Source organism: Aquarana catesbeiana, linkage group LG02 (genome assembly GCF_042186555.1).
Source record: "Aquarana catesbeiana isolate 2022-GZ linkage group LG02, ASM4218655v1, whole genome shotgun sequence".
Lineage (NCBI taxonomy): Eukaryota > Metazoa > Chordata > Amphibia > Anura > Ranidae > Aquarana > Aquarana catesbeiana.
In genome coordinates this window covers 107,740,714-107,760,828 of record NC_133325.1, presented here as the reverse complement: position 1 = coordinate 107,760,828, position 20,115 = coordinate 107,740,714, and the positions used below count along the sequence as shown (strand labels likewise).

General features: G+C 46.3%; 1 protein-coding gene across 1 annotated transcript in view; it reads left to right on the top strand.

Annotated features, from left to right (window-relative positions):
- Positions 1-20,115, top strand: part of BRCA2 (BRCA2 DNA repair associated) — a 121,484-nt gene that overhangs the window by 60,706 nt on the left and 40,663 nt on the right. The window contains exon 12 of the mRNA XM_073613344.1: positions 4,083-4,152. Within this exon, the coding sequence (XP_073469445.1) occupies positions 4,083-4,152 (70 nt within the window). The remainder of the gene's footprint in view (positions 1-4,082; positions 4,153-20,115) is intronic.

Here is a 20,115-nt window from a genome sequence, read left to right as displayed (position 1 = left end):
CTTGTTGTATTTAACCACTTACGGGCCGCCCACCATCGTTATACGTTTGTACTTTGAAGAGGGATATCCTTGTTATGGCAGGAGCTAGCTGCCATAACCCCGGTATCCTCTTCTTCGGGTGGTCCGCTTCAAGATAAAAGTGGTCTCTGCGGCGGATTTGCCGCAAGATCACTTTTATATGTGCCCTCCTACACTTACCGGAGCCGTCGGTAGCGGCGGAGGCGATCGGATCCTCTCCCGAGCCTGACATGGAGAAGATTGAGGGGAGGATGGCCCCCACCCATCTCCATATCATTGCAGGGCGGAAGTGACGTCAAAACATCACTTCCGCCCATAGCTCTTAAAGGGCTTTTTTTTTTTTTTTTGAATTTTTTCAAATGACAACTTTTTTTTTTTTTTTTTTTTTTTTTTTTTTTGCATTTTAGTGTAAATATGAGATCTGAGGTATTTTTGACACTAGATCTCATATTTAAGAGGTCCTGTCATGCCTTTTTTCTATTACAAGAGATGTTTACATTCCTTGTAATAGGAATATAAGTGACACATTTTTTTTTTATTTGTAAAAGAACAGTGTGGAAATAAAAAATAAAAGGTAAAAAAAAGAAAGAGAAATACCGTATTTATCGGCGTATAACACGCACAGGCCTATAACACGCACATTCATTTTAAGAGGGAAGTTTCAGGAAAAAACTTAAATTTGAAATAAGGAACTTTGAAGCAAAATAAGGGTCAGTGCCCATCTGCAGCCTCATCAGTCCACATCAATGCAGCCTCATCAGTCCACATCAATGCAGCCTCATCAGTCCACATCAATGCAGCCTCATCAGTCCACATCAATGCAGCCTCATCAGTCCACATCAATGCAGCCTCATCAGTCCACATCAATGCAGCCTCATCAGTCCACATCAATGCAGCAGCCTCACCATTGCCATCAATGCAGCAGCCTCACCATTGCCATCAATGCAGCCTTATCTATGCCCATCTGCAGCCTAGAGGGGACAGGGAGGGGGGTGGGACGAGCGCAGACAGATTACACACAGTGAGAATCTCTTATGATAGATAGAACAGTGGTCCAATGGCAGCCCAGGAGACGGGACTTCCTATTACAGAGGCCGCCAAGTAAACAGGAGATTCTCACTGTATGTAATCTGACGGCGCTCGTCCCGCCCCCCTCCCTGTCCCCTCTGAAGCAGCTAAAATTGAAGTACTGGCGTATAACACGCACACACTATTTGCAACCGATTTTCATGGTGAAAAAGTGAGTGTTATACGCCAATAGAAATAGAAAAATATATAGGGCGCACAGGACTGACGTAGTCTAAATAATGTCTCTATATAAAAGGGGCAGTCCAAAATAAAATGGGGGTGCTGGTGAAGATGATAAAAGTTGTTGGATGATAATCTTCAGCACAAAGGGCTGCAACTTAAAAGACTGAAGCAGGATCTATAGGAACACAAAAAACAAACAAAGGCGCCTCTAAGTGCAGAATAAGAACAAGTTTAATGCCCCAACTGGGTTCAAAAACACTTACAAGATGGAAGGTGTAATCAGGCACATCATGTGTAAGGCTGCATTGGAAGGGGTCACGGTGGGAGGAAGCCTTCAGAGGGGATGGATTTTTTTTTTTTTTTTTTTTTTTTTTTTTTTTTTATACGCCAATATATACAGTAATTTTTTTTTTTTATAAACGCGCCCCGTCCCGCCGAGCTCGCGTGCAGAAGCAAACGCATACGTGAGTAGCGTCCGCATATGAAAACGGTGTTCAAGCCACATGTGAGGTATTGCTGAGATCGGTAGAGCAAGAGCAATAATTCTAGCCCTAGACCGCCTCTGTAACTCAAAGCATGCAACCTGCAGATTTCTTTTAAACGTTGCCTATGGAGATTTTTAAGGGTAAACGTTTGTCGCCATTCCACGAACGGGCGCAAATTTGAAGCATGACATGTTGGGTATTAATTTACTCGGTGAAACATTATCTTTCACAACCTAAAAAAAAATTTGGGCTAACTTTACTGTTGTCTTTTTTAGGGTGTTAGAACCCCCAAACTATATATATATAAATTATTTTCTAGCAAAAAGAAAAATTTTTTTAACTTGTAAACAACAAATCTCAGAAAGAGGCTCGGTCCTTAAGTGGTTAAAAATACATACACTCAGCAGGTGTTAAAAGATTTAAAAGGGAGCAAAGAGGAGAAATGTATTTCTAAGCCCCTAAAGGTGATACATGTCAAAGAGGGGCAGTTCCTTGGTGGAACTGTGTTGCTTATATGGCTGGATAAAAATTGACTAAGCCGAGTGATGTCATTGGTGTGTGGCTTTTCTTTATCAGCACGGAGTGAGGACAGGATCCTTAGACTGGCACTTGATTGGGTTTTAACCCCTTCCCGCCGACCGTACGCAGATATGCGTACTCGGCTTTCCGGGGTTATACCGGGATGATGCCCGCAGCTGCAGGCATCATCCTGGTACCGTTGTTTACAGCGGGCGATCGGCTACCCGTGTATAACAACCGATGCGGCTAAAAGCCGCTCGGCTGTTATACCGGAGGAGCGGGAGGGGACATCCCCCCTCCCGCCGCCTCCCGCCGCTGTTACCGGGCCTCCCGTGCGATCGGGAGGCCCGGTGTCCGTTCGGCTGCCTTCGGCGGCTGGGGGCGGGCTGGAACGAAGCTGCGAGCGGCTTCGTTCCAGCCTTCTTGTTGTAAACGCGGAAGCGACGTCATGACGTCATTTCCCGTTTACTCGGCTGCCAATGGTGCCGAATTTAAAAAAGTACACAGTATTCAGAATCGCCGTTTTCGGCGATCTGAATACTTTGAAGTGTAAAGGAGGGATGGGGGGTCTTTTAGACCCCCCCATCCCTCCATAAAGAGTACCTGTCACCACATATTACTGTCACAAGGGATGTTTACATTGCTTGTGACAGCAATAAAAGTAAAAAAAAAAAAAAAAAAATTAAACACAATTTATAAAGTACAAAAATAAATAAAATAAAAAAAAAAAAAATTTTTAAAGTGCCCCTGTCCCCGCGAGCTCGCGCAGCGAAGAAAACGCATACGGAAGTCGCACACGCATATGTAAACGGTGTTCAAACCACACATGTGAGGTATCGCCGCGATCGTCAGAGCGAGAGCAATAATTCTAGCCCTAGACCTCCTCTGTAGCTCAAACCTGGTAACCGTAAAAATTTTTTAAAGCGTCGCCTATGGAAATTCAAAGGTACCGTAGTTCGTCGCCATTCCACGAGTGCGTGCAATTATAAAGGGTGACATGTTTGGTATCTATTTACTCGGCGTAACATCATCTTTCACATTATACAAAAAAATTGGGGTAACTTTACTGTTTGGATTTTTTAAAATTCATGAAAGTGTCACTTTTCCAAAAATTTGCGTTTAAAACACCGCTGCACAAATACCGTGTGATAAAAAATATTGCAACAATCGCCATTTTATTCTCTAGATTCTCTGCTAAAAAAATATATATAATGTTTGGGGGTTCTAAGTCATTTTCTAGCAAAAAATACGGATTTTAACTTGTAAACACCAAATTTCAAAAATAGGCTTAGTCATGAAAGCCTTAATTGGTGGAGGCTTTGGAGCAGTGGTTCCTGCATAACTAGCTATGAGAAATAAATATATTGTTTAGGGTTTACATACACGTAAAAAAGAATACATATCACCCCCTTCTCCCTGCGACACGTCACATGTCCCGGGAGACTGCGGGACCATTCTGACAGCAAAGCACATCTTGCGCATGCAAGGTGGGGAGCTAGCTTTGAAGCAGCAGGAAGTCACAGCCAGCTTCCCACAGTCAAGATAGCAGCACCGGGGACCTGAAGACCGGAGAAGTGGTGGCCCTGGGTAAAGATGGCATTAGATCCTTAGGCTGGTAAATGTCTGTTTATTAAGTTAGTATTTGTAGCTGCTGGCTTTTATTTAAAATAAAAAAATGTCTGTAGTTCCTATTTAGTGATGTTTCGCCTTTTATCATTTGCACTTCTATCCCTTTTTTGGTTTTGTTCTTGTAATTCCAGCAATTCTAGAGCTGGCCCATGATAAACCTTTTGTTTTCTGTTTTTGTAGGTGATTTTAAAGATAGAAGAAAATTTTTATACAATGTTTCTTTAAAGGCCTCATTCTGTGATCCTATGAGGTAAAGTAGAAGTAAATATGAACTTCTGCTGTTTTTTTACTTTCTGTATAATATAGCTATTGGCTAATCCTTTCAAAATAAATCAAAATGACCCGAATGGTAAATATCTTTTCTGCAAGATCTTGTCTGCCATCTGATTTGCAATTTAGTCCCCTTTCATTGTTTAATATCTTTTAGATTTAAATAATGCAAAACCTTACATGAGTTCAAGCCTCTAGTATTGTTTGCCATCTGATGATTCTATTACCCTGGGAAACTTCACACATTTAATGTTCTGCTGTGCTAATGTTGTTATTCGCTTGCATATTATCTCTTGTCTTTGGACATGAAATATGAACACTTCAAGAAATAATTAGCTTGTATGCAGTTGAGCCCAGCTGGTTCTATGTAATGTTTTGAAGCAAACCCTCAAAATATTCTTCTCTGCATATTAAAAAATAGACAACCAGTGAATGCTTAGAGTTTGGGATTAAGAAGGCTGTATCATTTCAGTGTCATAAAATGTTGTGCCACTGAAGCTCTGAGCAAATGGGAGGATCAAACCATTAACCCATCTGATACCAACACACGTCAAAATGAATTAAACATATTTTTTAACCACTTCAACCCAGGAAGTTTTACCCCCTTAATGACCAGGCCATTTTTGCTATACAGCACTTTGCATACAGTTACTTTAACTGACAATTGTGCGGCCGTGCAACGCTGTACCCAAATAAAATTGATGTCCTTTTTTTCCCACAAGTAGATCTTTCTTTTGGTGTATTTGATCACCTCTGCGGTTTTTATTTTTTGGGCTATAAACAAAAAAAGAAGGACAATTTTGAAAATAAAAACAATATTTTTTACTGTCTGCTATAATACATATCCAATTAAAAATGTAAAAATTCAAATTTCATCAATTTAGGCCAATTATATATTCTGCTACATATTTTTGTTAAAAATCCCAATGAGCGTATATTGATGTGCGCAAAAGTTATAGCGCCTACAAAATAGGGGATATTTTTATGCCATTTTTATTTTTTACTTGTAATGGCGGTGATCAGCTATTTTAGCGGGATTGCGGTGGACAGATCGGACACCTAGCTGACACTTTTTTGAGAACCAGTGACATTTTTACAGTGATCAGTGCTAAAAATATGCGCTGACGCTGTATAAATGACACTGGCAGCAAAGGGGTTAACAGTGTTCCCTCAGTGTGTTTCTAACTGTGTGGGGGATGGGCTCACTGCATGAACACTCTGATCCATGTTCCTGATTAGCAGGAACACTAGATCAGAGTGTCTATGCCTGACAGCACGGCGGTCTGCTTGTTTACATCAACAGACTGCCGTTTTGTCTCTGCGGGGAGCGATCGCGGGTGGCCAGCGGACATCGCGTCCGCCGGGCCCGCTAATTGGTTCCCCCTGTGGCCAATCGGTGCGCAATCGCAGCTCTTGCAGCACCCACCCCCAGTGGCTATTGACAAAATCCCGTACAGGTAGGTGATTTTGCGCAATAGAGCCACCTTGCCGCAGTATATGTACGGCAGGTGGTCAGGAAGTGGTTAAAGCACCAACAAGCTAATTTTATCTAATTTGTGTAGATCATATCTCTTCGTAGTATGAATTCTTATTACTTGGCAAACATTTTTTTATATTGAGGGAATGGTAGGAGATTCAATAAAATGTTTTGATCGATATATTATAAAACTATAGTATGTTTTATTTTCCGGTTTGATTTATTGGATTGTCTGCTCACAAGTAACAGATTTTTCTTTATCATACATCATAGGACAAGGAGCCTTAAGTAATAACTTGATGGGTATATAGGCACCTTCAGGTGATGGACACTGGTATACCCAATCCAGGAAGTTCACTCCCTATACAACCCCTCCTCCTTCCAGGAGCACATCAGTTTTTTCGCCAGTGTCTAAGGTGTTGGTCACGAGTGAAGATGTGCTCTGAGGAGCTCCAAGAGGGATCCATGCTGGATTTAAATAGCCTCCATAGACCAGATCCATCCAAAGTGCCACTGAGGCTAAAATGGATGGTACCTGGGCCTCATATGCGAAGCACAAGGTTTTGCCTGTAACGCCTCTGTTTGCAGGGCTGGACCCCGGGACCCAGGGCTTTGGTCATGCTACATTACCAAAAAGCTTTTCCTGACGGGGTGCTTTTTAGAGGTCCAAGGGAGTGGAACCCCAATATAAAGGGTCCCGGTCCTTGAAGGTTTGTTAAACGCAGCCCGCCGTGATAGGTGAAGGTTGGATTGTCTGTTAATTCAGCAAATCCTGCAGCGGGGATAAGTTAAGGGAAGAAACTTAGGAACTAAAAAGTCCACCTATGCTTTCTTCTTTAAGGGAAAAAATGTTATGCCTTAAATATCCACTAGAGGGAGTGTATGCACATACCTTAATCTGTTGTCTTCACTTCAGCTCAGTGTCAGTTTGTGTGTGGCCGCAGCAGCTTGTGCAGGGGGGATTCCTCTCAAGGTAAGTTTTAAATACCCCCCCCCCGTGCTGGGTTTGCGGACCCGAAAGTCGCCTGCACTTCAGCGTGGGAATGTTTTTTCAACTGAAAAGGAGGGGGTGGGTTTACGAAGGGGGCGGGGAATAGGCGCTGCGCCGTGCAACGTCCACAAGGACGCATGGAGGCTTAAAGGATCAGCTGGAGCAGTCTCTCCTTGGTAGTGAGGAGGAAGCAAGCAGCCTACACTGGGAAACAGGAGCGGTTGGGCACGGAAGGGTGGCAAGTGGCATTCCTGATACAGGAAGGACTTTTTTCCCAGCACTAGGCTGAACTTAATAGCAGCTTTACTGTCACGACTATGTTCAGCGATTAAGTGCAATTTAATAGTGCCTCTGTTTTTGTGCTTAGGACTATGCGTACCAAAAAAGACACCACAAAGACCAAAAAGGTATCAAAGGTTTCACCCCCAGGCGCTAGGATCTCCAGTCGCATCTCCACACTGTCATCCTTGCCTGAATTACCAGTTATGGCAAGCCAGGGTGAGCTATTGGAACAATTTGATGGTGCAACTGCTTATCACATCTCAGCCCCTGTATAGGTGACTGAAGATGGCCTTTCCTCCACCCTGCAGGGTCTGGACGGAAGATTAGCGGCTTTAAACGCATCCTCCATTCAAATGGATAGGAAGCGTGCTAGATCCCCCTCCTCCACTTTAGACCCTTTGCAAGGGGAACAGTGGGCACAGGATGAGGTGTTACCCTCAGCCGATCAGGATGAAAAACAAACTGATGATTCCTCTGTGGAGGAAACAACGGTAGATGAACCTTTTTCAGCCTCACAATCTGAGAAATTGCTGATACAATCTCTTACAGAGATGATTCATTCTACTTTCATGCTACCCCTAACGGAGTCTCCTGAAAACTCGGTTTCTTCCTTGGGTTCCTTAAAACCTTCACAGCCTTTGCATGCGTTTCCTGTGCATGCATTACTAGAACAGCTTATTTCTTTATCGTATATCATGGGACACAGAGCCTAAGTAATAACTTAATGGGTTATGGGCCACCTTCAGGTGTGGACACTGGTATACCCAATACAGGAAGTTCACCCCCTATATATATTTTCGCTAGTGTCTAAGGTGTTGGTCACGAGAAAGATGTGCTCTGAAGAGCTCCAGGAGGGATCCATGCTGGATTTAAATAACCTCCACAACCGGATCCATCCAAGCCACTGAGGCCACAGGATGGTACCCGGGCCTCGCATCGAAGAACAAGATTTTGCCAGTAACGCCTCTCTTTGAGGGCTGGACCCCAGGAACCAGGACTCTTTTTGGTCTTGCTACATTACCTAAAGTTGCTCCTGAGGGGTGCTATACAGGTCCAAAGGAGTGGAACCCCTATATAGGGACCCGGTCTTTAAAGGTTTACTAATGCAGCCCGCCGTGATGGGTGAAGTTTGGATCTGTCTGTTACAGCAGTATCCTGCAGTGAGGATACGGTAAGGGAAGAAGCCTAGGAACTGTAAAAAGTCCACCTATGCCTTTTTCTTCCAAAAAAATAAAAAAAATAGTATTCCTTAAAATCTCCACTAGAGGGAGTAAATTACACATACCTTGGTACGTTCCTTCTCAGCAGCTCTGTGTCCGGCTAGACAGCGTGTGTGGTCCCAGCAGCCAAAAGGGGGGTTCTTAATTGAACAGATGGCGTTTCCTCTTCTGAGAAAACTAAGTGGGGAACAGCAGCAGTTCATAAACAACACATTGTCATGTATAAAGGCTCCTATTAAAACAAGTCACTCCCTGCATAACAATCTTACAAAAGGGAAAGCTAGGAGCCAAACATACTACTGCTGATAAACTCCCCCCCTCCCCTCCTGGAGAGGTGCGGTGGTGCTTCCCATATAAGTATTACATTGCTATATCGGGCCCATGAAACCTGCCTTTTTATAGAAGCCCACTATCCCATGGAGGAGATATTGTTGCGCCCCAGCCCTTGTAGTACGATCAGATCTCTGGCAACAGTGCCAGATGGCGATCGCAGCCGCCTCCTCATCTGGTCTGCATTTGTAGACCCGAATGCCGTCCGCGTGTGGACTAGTGTTAATTAAACAAGGAGGGGGGCGGGTATTGGAAAAAGGGGGAGTGGCCTAAAGCAGGCGGCGCTGTGTACGGGACGTAGCGTCCATGTGGAGCACGTGGCGCACGCGCTAAGGGGCGGAAGACGCTGAGGATGCCAATCAGGCTTTTTACACAGACGCTCTCATTATTACAAAGTCTCTATCAGAGTAACTGAAGAGAGGAAATCTGACACACAAGGACACAGGAGCGCTGGGGCATGTAAGGGATGTATCCAGGCATTTCCAGTACAGGAAATACAATTGTTATTCAGCATCAAAAGCTGATCTTTATGGTGGCATTTGTTTGCTAGACTATTGCTCAGCAAGTAGTATATTTGTCTTAAAGTGCCTCTGCTTAGCACTATGACTTCCAGAGCTGCTACCACAAAGGTACCAAAAATTTCACCCCCAGTGCTGGGAACTCCAGTCATGCCTCCACACTGTCATCCTCTCCAGAGATACCAGACATGGCAAGCCAGGGTGAGCCATTGGAACCAATTGGTGCAACTGCTTCTCACACTTCAGCCCCTGTATACGTGACTGAAGATGCATTCTCCTCTGCCTTGCGGGGCCTAGAAGGAAGATTAGCGGCTTTAATCGCATCCTCCATCCAAACAGATAGGAAGCATGCTAGATCCCCTTCCAACCCTTTACCAAGGGAACAGTGGGCACAGGATGAGGTATTACCCTCAGGCGACCATGAGGAAAAACAAGCCGATTATTCATCTGCAGAGGAAACAATAGTTGATGAACCTTTTTCAGCCTCGCAATCTGAGAGATTGCTGGTACAAACTCTTACGGAGATGGTTTGTTCCACTTTCATGCTACCCCTAACAGAGTCGGCTGAAAGTTCGGTTTCTTACTTGGGTTCTTTACAGCCTTTTCATGCGTTTCCAGTCCATGCATTACTAGAAAAGCTTATTTATGCTGAATGGGATCACCCAGATAAGCATTTTCTCCCTCCAAAGAGATTCTCAGTTCTCTATCCCATGGAGGAGAAATTCACCAAAAACTGCGATTTCGGAAGTTGGAATTCTTGTTAAAATCCTCTTTTTTCCTTGGAAGGGGCCGTTACTCAGCCTGCAGTTGCTGCAATAGGCATCTGTTAGTCCCTAAAGGACCAGTTCAAAGAGGCCCTTAAGGAGGTCCCTGCACAACAGGCCGTGAGTTGGCCGAACTGCCATAGATGCCATGAAAGACTCTATTCAGCAGGCGTCCCGCCTTGCATTTGTGCTAATACACATGCGTAGGACCCTGTGGTTAAAAAATTGCTCAGCCGAAGTACCTTGCAAAAAAGACTAGTTTCCCTTTTCATGGGGAGTGACTATTTGGGGATGATTTAGATAAATACATCCAAACGATTTCTAGTGGGAAGAGTACTCTTTCTTTTGACTGTCAAAAAAAAAAAAAAAAAGTATAAACGTCCTTCATTTAAACTGACTTTTTCTCCTGCGCCAGGGGCATCTGCCTCTAGGCCGTGGCGACGGCCTCTGCCGTCAGACTCTAGAGGAAAACCTCAGGGTCAGACCCAGGCACAAAAGAAGACCTGAGGCCGGAAATCTGCAATGCAGAATACTAAAGCCTCATCATGAAGAGGCGCCCCCCCCCCCCCCCCCCCCTCACCAGAGTTGAGAGAAGAGTTTGCCAGACTCAGAAGTCTGGCAAAAAGAAATTCAGGACATATGGGTCATCTCCACGGTGTCTCTAGGATACAAACTAGAATTTCGGGAGTTTCCACCGTCTCGTTTTCTGAGATCAAACGTTCCCAAAGATCCAGGGAAAAGGCAATCTCTGTTTCAAGCATTAGACTGATTATTGGCTCAGGGGGTGATCATATGGATGCCCGCAGAAGAGCAAGGTTTGGGGTTTTATTCAAACCTGTTTACGGTACCAAAACAAATGGGGATGTCAGACCCATTTTAGATCTAAGGAATCTAAATCAATTCCTGAAAATCCGCTCCTTTCGCATGGAGTCAATCGGGTAGGTAGTAGGGCTGGGGAAAAAAATCGATTTGAATCGAGTTGAGAGGTCAAATCGATTCAAATTTTCAGCGAATCGTTTTTTTTTTTTTAGATTTTTTTTTTTTTTTTTTAGATTTTTTTTTTTTTTTTTTCACCAGGACCGCCGCTGACACCGCGGCGGCCCTGAGGAGCTGCGGGCAGGAGTTTTTAGGCGAGGCCGCAGCTTCAGCCTAGTCCGTGGCATTCAGCCTCGTGTACTACGCAGACGCTGCGGCCTCGCCTAAAAACTCCTGCCTGCAGCTCCCCAGGACCGGCGCTGACACCACGCCGGTCCTGAGGAGCTGCGGGCAGGAATTTTTAGGTGAGGCTGCAGCTTTGGCCTAGTCCGCGAGGCTGGACGCCGCGGACTAGGCTGAAGCCGCAGCCTCGCCTAAAAACTCCTGCCTGCAGCTCCTCAGGACCGGCGTGGTGTCCATCAAAAAAAAAAAAAACTCGATTAGAATCGTGAATCGAGGTGTTTTTTTTTTTTTTTTTTTTTTTTTTTTTAATCAAAATTGCAGATTTTTTTTTTTTTTTTTTTTGAGAAAATCACCCAGCTCTAGTCAGTAGTTCCTATCTTACATTGAAGAGAATTTCTGGCTTCCATCGACATCAGGGATGCATATCTGCATGTCCCTACATTTCCCACTCACCAAAGGTTTCTGCGATTCGAAGTAGAACAGCAGCACTTTCAGTTTGTAGCCTTGCCCTTCAACCTAGCTACAGCACCCTGGGTGTTCACAAAAGTACTGGACCCACCTCTAGCCAGGTTAAGGGCACAGGGCATAACAGTCTTGGCGTACCTAGAGGATCTATTGTTAATAGACCAGTCAGTGGCTCGCTTGGAGCAACTGGAGCATTACAACCAGTTACCTGGAAAGTCTGGTTTGGATTCTCAACCTAGAGAAGTATTCCTTAAAACCGCTAAGAAAGCTGGAGTATTTGGGCCTGATCATAGACAAAGCCCAGAAAAAGGTGTTCTTGCCTCCGGCAAAGATCAGCTCCATACGAGAGCTGGTGCGGATGGTCAGGTCAAAAAGAAATCCCTCAATTCGCCTTTGCATGAGGTTGTTAGGAAAGATGGTCGCTTCATTCGAAGAATTTCCCTATGCCCAGTTCCATTGGAGACTGTTGCAAAACAGTATCCTGCTTGGAACAAAACGATCCAAGCTTTGGACTTGCCAATGCGGCTGTCCCCAAGAGTGTCCCAAAGCCTCAGTTGGTGGTTACTAACCCAGAATCTGCTGAAAGGAAAATCCTTCAGACCAATTGTCTGGAAAGTAGTAATGACAGATGCCAGCCTTTCAGGCCGGGGAGAAGTACTAGAGAAGACAACTGTCCAGGGACAGTGGTCAAAAACCGAAAAAGAGCCTTGCCCATCAACATTCTAGAGATTCGGGCAGTGCGTCTGGCTCTGAAGGCCTGGACTTCCAGGTTAAGGGATTGTCCTGTCAGGATCCAATCCGACAATACCACAGCGGTGGACTATATCAATCACCAAGGGGGCGCCATGAGTCTCTCGGCGCAGAAAGAGGTGAACCATATTCTAACTTGGGCAGAAAGGAATGTTCCGTGCCGGGAGTAGAGAATTGGCAGGCGGACTACTTAAGTTGCCAGCAGTTATTCCCGGGGGAATGGTCTCTTTACCCCGACATTTTTGGGCTGTTTGCCAAAGATGGGGGACTCCGGACGTAGATCTTCTAGCGTCCAGATTTAACATGAAGTTAGTCAACTTTGTGTCCAGGACAAGGTATCCACTCGCCGAACAGATGCATTGGTGACCCCGTGGGATCAGTTCTCACTGATCTATGCATTCCCCCCTAATCAGTTGTTACCACGACTGCTTTGCAGTATCAAGCTGGAAAGAAAGCCGGTAATTCTGGTAGTACCAGCATGGCCCAGAAGGTCATGGTATGCAGAAATCATAAAGATGACCGTGGAGGATCCATGGTCCCTTCCACTAAGGCCAGACCTGCTCTCACAGGGGCCGATATTCCATCCTACTTTACGAACGCTAAATTTAACAGCCTGGCTATTGAAACCCACATTCTGAAGAAACGTGGGCTTTCTGGGTCCGTTATCTCTACTTTGATTAATGCAAGGAAGCCAGCTTCCAGAGCTATATATTATAGAGTCTGGAGGGCTTATGTTTTTCCTGGTGTGAATCCAAGGGTTGGCACCCTCGGAGATATAGGCAGAATTCTTGCCTTTCTACAATTAGGGGTAGAAAGGAAATTGGCCTTGAGTACTATTAAAGGCCAAGTCCCAGCTTTATCGGTCTTATTTCAAAAACCGCTTGCTACACATTCTTTAGTCCGGGGTTTTATGCAAGGGGTGATGCGACTTAATCCGCCAGTCAAACCTCCTTCGAACCCTTTGGACTTGAACTTAGTTTTGTCTGTGTTACAAAAACAGCCATTTGAACCGATACAACATATTACCTTAGTCCTTCTCTGACAAGGAAGTTGGTATTTTTGGTTGCTATATCCTCAGCAAGGGTGGTTTTGGAATTGGCAGCTCTTTCTTGTAAAGAGCCATATTTGATTATTCATGAGGACAGGGTGGTGTTACGCCCTCGTCCAGACTTTTTGCCAAAAGCGGTTTCAGGTTTTCACCTGAACCAAGATATTGTCCTGCCATAATTTTTTCCAAAACCATGTTCCAGTCACTACATTGTCTTACTGTGGTGAGAGCAGTAAAAATCTATGTAAAGATAACTGCTCAGATTTGTAAGACTGATGTCTTATTTATTCTGCCAGAGGGCCCTAAGAAAGGACAGGCAGTGTCAAAATCCACTGTCGCTAAGTGGATTCGGCAAGTTATAATTCAAACTTATAATTTAAGGGGTAAGATTACCCCTTTTCAAGTTAAGGCGCACGCTACCGGGACGATTAGTGCTTCTTGGGCAGTGCGTTACCATGCCTCCATGGCTCAGATCTGTAAGGCTGCAACTTGGTCTTCAGTACATACATTCACCAAGTTTTATTAAGTGGATGTAAGGAGGTATGAGGATATCGCCTTTGGGCGCAGTGTGCTGCAGGCAGCAGTATAGGTCCTCAAGTCTGGGGGTATCCTCCGTGTTGTGTCTCCCTCCCCTCAAGTAGCATTGCTATGGGACGTCCCATTAAGTTATTACTTAAGGCTCTGTGTCCCATGATGTACGTTAAAGAAAATAGGATTTCTTTCTCGGACATCACGGGACACAGAGCCACAGTAATAACTGATGGGTTATGTAGGTACCACTAGGTATTGGACACTGGTCACACCCTAATCAGGAAGTTCAACCCCCTATATAATCCCTCCCCTTCCAGGGATACCTCAGTTTTTACGCCAGTGTCTTAGGTGTTGGACGTGTAAAGATGTCCTGTGCTGAAGCTCCAAAGGGAATATCCTGATATCCTATACTGGGGCAAGCCAGGCGAACCGGATCCATTTAAAGTGTCTTTTCATGGCCGAATTGGTTGGTACCCGGGCCTCGTGTCAGAAGAAACAAGGTTTTACCTGTAAGGCTTCTCTTTTTAGAGAGCTGGACCCCGCATATCAGAAAAGGGTCATTAACACCTTATTTCTGGATGGGTGCTTTACAGGGCCAGAACTGTGGATCCCCCTATCCGTAGGGGGCCCCAGTCTCTGAAGGTTTTTTCAAACCGAGCCCACCTTGAGAGGTGAAGATTGGGTCTGTATATACAGAATCCTGCGGCTGGATAAGGTAAGAGGAGATTCCACAGAATTTTAATTCTAGTAGGTTCTCTCCTTTTAAGGTAAATGCATACTATGCCTATTGTGACCACCGGGGGCTGCCAAGAGCACATACCTTTCATGCTGATTTCTGTCCCAGCGTTCAACGCTGCACAGAGCTCCTCCGACCGGCTCCAGTTAGGATGGGATGGGGGTTTTTCTCCTATGGGATATTCCCCCCAGGCTAAGGGGAGGCCGCGGGAAGGCTGTAAGGCGGCTACACCGCACTGTCGCTGCCACCGCCAGGCCGCCATTGCATCATGCAGGCTCCATCTCTGCCAGCCTCTCTCCTTCCTCCTCCATCCCCAGCCTTCCTCCATGCTTGTTCGGCTAGCGCGGGAAGCGCTTGTTTTTTCGAAAAAACGAAGGGGGGGGCCGTAGGGGGGGGGGCGGGGCGTCAGCACAGCGTCCGTGTGCTCAGACGCCCACATTGCTATTTAGAGCTATTTAAAGCACACTTTACACGTGCTCTGAGCCTTTGGAGGAACACAGAGCTGACAGTCGCATGTTAGGTGGGACACAGGCATTCCCCTAGGCTGCATTTACTAAGGTAAACACCAGACTGGGCATTTGGTAGCAAGGCTTTTGCCAGACTACATCGCTCAGCAGTCAGTGTTCATTTTGGATACCTCCACCTTGTTGCTTTGCACTATGGGTAGAAGAGGTTCAAATAAGAACCAGAGACACTAGGGGATCTCAGTCGGGTTCTGAGGACCCCCTGTCTGCAGCATCAATCCCCCCCCCCCCGAGGGACCAGGGACGGCTAGCCAGGGAGAACCGTTGGGGTCAGGGGCTGTACCCATTTCTGGCACTTCAGCCCCTGTATACGTTACACAAGAGGTTTTTTCCTCAACCATTAATGGTTTAGAGGAAAGATTAATGGCCGTGATCACATCTTCACTCAGTGGAAGAAAACGCACTAGGCCTTCCTCTGCTCCCCAAGACCCTCAGGAAGAGGAGCTCTGGGATAAAGGAGAGGAATCCCTTTCAGAGGATCGGGATGAGACGGATGTTTCCTCTTCGGAGGAATCAGGTGGAGAGGGACCCTCTTCGACTTCCCAAGAGGAGAAAGTCTTAGTACAGATCCTTACTGGATTGGTCCGCTCCACATTTAAGTTGCCCGTATCTGAACTAGTTAGGGAACCTTCTTCTTTGGGGTCACTGAAACCTTCTCAAACAGCACATGCTTTTCCTGTTCATAATTTGCTTGAAAAGCTCCTTTATTCTGAGTGGTTTGGGACTTTAAATGAGGCGTGGGACTGTGCCTCCGTCCCGAATGCAAGAAAAAAAGGAGGGGGAGGCCGGAGGCCAGGTGGGACTTTCAATGAGGCAGTAGACAGATTGGAGTAGGATAAAAAATGTGTTCAAGCCCAGGCTGACGTCACTGCGTACAGCTACGCCGGCACCAGATGGAAACCTATGCGCCCGCACAACGGCACCAACTAGTGACGTCATGTGTGGGGGCAATGCGTGGCGCCGATGCGGTGTGGGCACCCACCCGATCCCCCACACCAAACCAGCCCAAAACAAAGGGGCGGACGTGGGGGGATGGGGAAGGCACGCAGAGCGCATCGCAGCTCCGGGAAAAGAACAACCCGAAGCCCAGAACCCAGCCACCATGCTGGATCGTGTAAGGTGCACCCAAAATTGGAGCAACATATAGTTGCACACAACTATGTGTGTGGACCATTAAGGTACATTACCACACATAGAAAAAGCCCAATTGTAGCCAGCAGGGGAAAACTGCCTAGCAACTGTCTACTGCCTCCATCCCTGTTAGAGTTTAATGGAACGGTTTGGGACTTTAAATGGGGCGTGGGACTGTGCCTCCATCCCGAATGCCCCCGCACATGACGTCCCTAGTTGGCGCCGTTGTGCGGGCGCATAGGTTTCCGTAGCTGTACGCAGTGACGTCAGCCTGGGTGGGTCCCTGCCGTTGAGCAGGGGCCCCGCCCCACGTACCGCCGGCCTGCTAGCGCGACGTCGGTGGCAATCACCTGCGCGGTCGGGACGCATATTGGACATCGCCCCAGGCACATTTTCCTCTCCTTTCCACACTAGTGCAGACGCCATAGCGTTGGTCAGCTTCGGTTTTAAGGACCTCAAGGTAACACTCTATGATTATACTATAATTTCCCACTCCCCTTACTCTTGAGTGTCAGCACTGTGACAATTTTATGGATTTATTTATCCACTTTAGACTCTTGTCCACCATCCCACCCATGATTGGCTATGTTGTGCAGAGGATGGTCGTGCTTTGGGGATGATGCCGGTATGTGCCTGTCTTGCGTTGGATTGCTTGCCTCCCCAGCTCCGGGGGAGGGCATTTTCCTTGCCCAGTCCCTGCCCTGTACCACAGTCTGGTTACATTGTGAGTACCCAGAAATTGACACATTGTCCTTTCTGGTTGTATTTATTTATTTCTACTCTTTGATGGCTTCGGACACCAAGGATGCAGCCACTGGGCTTTTAATTGGATCTGACAGTTATCAATGTTTTGATGTACCTCATTATTTTATTTTCACACTCACTTTTTACACCATGTGTTTTGTGCTCCCCAGTATATATATATATATATATGTATTGTACAGTGTACATCTGCAACAGCTATATATGGTTAGACACACATTTTCTGACTGGCTGTATACATATGCATGCACACGTAACCCTTTATATGTGTTGTACACCCAGAATTTTTCACCAATAAACTTGTACACATTTTTTATCCTACTCCAATCTGTCTACTGCCTTATTGAAAGTCCCACCTGGCCTCCCCCTCCTTTTTTTCTTTATTCTGAGTGGGATCACCCAGATAAGCGTTTTCTTCTGCCGAAAAAGTTTTCAACACTTTATCCTATGGAAGAAAAATTTATTAAGATGTGGGGAATGCCGGCCATTGATGCGGGCATTTCCTCTATAAATAGTAGTCTGACTTGTCCTGTAGACAACGCTCAGATGCTCAGGGATCCTGTGGATAAAAAGATGGAATCCTTATTGAAGGATGTTTTTTCCTTAGCAGGATCAGTGGCTCAACCTGCAGTAGCAGCGATTGGAGTCTGTCAATACTTAAGAGACCATGTTAAGCAGGTCATCAAGGTTCTACCTGAACAGCAGGCCCAGGGGTTTGCTAACCTTCCAGCGGCCTTATGTTATGTTGTTGACGCCATCAGAGATTCTATCATGCAAACCTCTCATCTTTCACTTGGGTTGGTGCATATGCGTAGGATCTTATGGTTGAAAAATTGGTCAGCCGAAGCACCATGTAAGGAGCACTTGGCTGGGTTTCCTTTTCGTGGTGCAAGGTTGTTTGGAGAAGATTTGGATAATTATATCAAGAGAATCTCTTGTGGGAAAAGCACTCTCTTACCTGTTAAGAAGAAGAGTAAGCGTCCCTCTTTCAAACTGACTCTTTCCCCGGCACTAGGGGCATCAGCCCCCAGGCAGTCACGACGGCCTCCTCCGTCTGGGGCAAGAAACAAGAGTCAACCCCAGGGACAAAAGAAGTCCCGGGGGAAGAAGTCTTCTAGACAAGACACTAAGGCCTCTTCCTGAAGGGGCGCCCCCGCTCGCTCGAGTGGGGGGAAGGCTGCTGCAGTTCTCAAGGCTCTGGCAGGAGGACTTCCAGGACAGATGGGTAATCTCCACGGTAACCTTAGGGTACAAGCTGGAGTTCCAAGAATTTCCCTCCTCGTTTCCTCAGATCAAGTGTTCCCAGGGACCCAGAGAAGAAGCAGTCGCTCCTTCTAGCGTTAGAGTGACTTTTGTCGCAAGAGGTCATTATGGTGGTTCCCACAAAGGATCAGGGATTGGGCTTCTATTCCAACCTTTTTAAAGTCCAAAAACCAAATGGGGATGTCAGACCCATTCTGGATTTAAGAGATCTGAATCGATTCCTAAGGATTCAGTCCTTCCGCATGGAATCAGTTCGGACAGTAGTCTCCATCCTGCAGGGAGGAGAATTTTTGGCATCGATATGCATCTCTGATGTCTATCTACATGTGCCCATTTTTCCTGCTCATCCGAAGTTTCTACGCTTCGAGATAGGAGGGCGCCATTTCCAGTTTGTGGCTCTGCCCTTCGGGATAGCCACTGCACCTCGACTCTTCACAAAGATCTTGGCTCCTCCTCTGGCCAGATTAAGGGCTCAGGGTATAACTGTCATAGCATACCTAGACGACCTGTTCTTGATAGACCAGTCGGTAGCTTCCTTGAACGGGAGCTTGAGGACCACGGTCAAGTATCTGGAACACCTAGGTTGGATCCTCACCCTAGAAAAGTCTTTCCTAAAGCCAGTAAGAAGACTGGAGTATTTGGGTCTGATCATAGACACAAGCCAGGAGAAAGTATTTCTTCCTCAGGCAAAGATTACTGCTTTAAGGGAACTGATTCTGACAGTCGGGACCAAGAAGGGTCCTTCTGTCCTTCTTTGTATGAGGCTGCTAGGAAAGATGGTGTCTTCATTCGAAGCAGTTCCCTATGCTCAGTTTCATTCGAGACTGCTGCAACACAGTATTCTGTCGGCCTGGAACAAGAGGGTTCAGGCGTTAGACTTTCCGATGCACCTGTCTCATGCGGTGCGTCAGAGCCTCAATTGGTGGCTAATACCCGAAAAACTGCAGAAGGGGAAATCCTTTCTACCGGTTACCTAGACGGTGGTAACAACAGATGCCAGTCTGTCAGGTTGGGGAGCAGTTCTGGAACAGTCTGCGATCCAGGGGTTATGGTCCAAGACCGAGAGGACTTTACCCATCAACATTCTGTAGATCCGGGCGGTATATCTAGCCCTAAAGGCCTGGACTATCAGGCTACAGGGTTGCCCGGTCAGGATCCAGTACGACAATGCCACAGCAGTGGCTTATGTCAATCATCAGGGAGGCACCAGGAGCCGGGCTGCTCAAAAGGAGGTAACCAGATCTTAATCTGGTCAGAGATGCATGTGCCATGCATATCGTCAGTTTTCATTCCTGGGATAGAGAACTGGCAGGCGGACGATCTAAGTCACCAGCAGTTACTCCCAGGGGAATGGTCTCTGCATCCCAACGTTTTTTTGGCCATATGCCAAAGATGGGGGGTTCCAGATGTAGATCTCTTTGCTTCCCGATTCAACAAAAAATAGACAGATTTGTGGCGAGGACAAGGGATCCTGTTGCTTGCGTAAGGATGCGTTGGTGATTCCGTGGCATCGGTTCTCACTGATTTATGCATTCCCGCCTATTCTGCTACTGCCACGACTTCTTCGCAGGATCAGGCAAGAAAGGAAGTCGGTACTTCTGGTGGCCCCCCGCTTGGCCCAGAAGGACTTGGTATGCAGAAATAGTAAGGATGATGGTGGGTTCCCCGTGGACCCTACCGGTACGCCCAGACCTGTTATCTCAAGGACCAGTGTTCCATCCTGCCTTACAAACGCTAAATTTGACGGTTTGGCTATTGAGACCCACGTTCTGAAGTGTCGTGGGCTTTCAGGTCCTGTGATATCTACCTTGATCAATGCAAGGAAGCCAGCTTCCAGAAGGATTTATCATAGAGTCTGGAAAGCTTATATATCCTGGTGTGAATCCAGGGGTTGGCATCCCAGAAAATATGTGATTGGTAGAATTCTTGATTTTCTACAATTGGGATTAGAAATGAAGCTGGCCTTGAGTACCATCAAGGGCCAGGTCTCGGC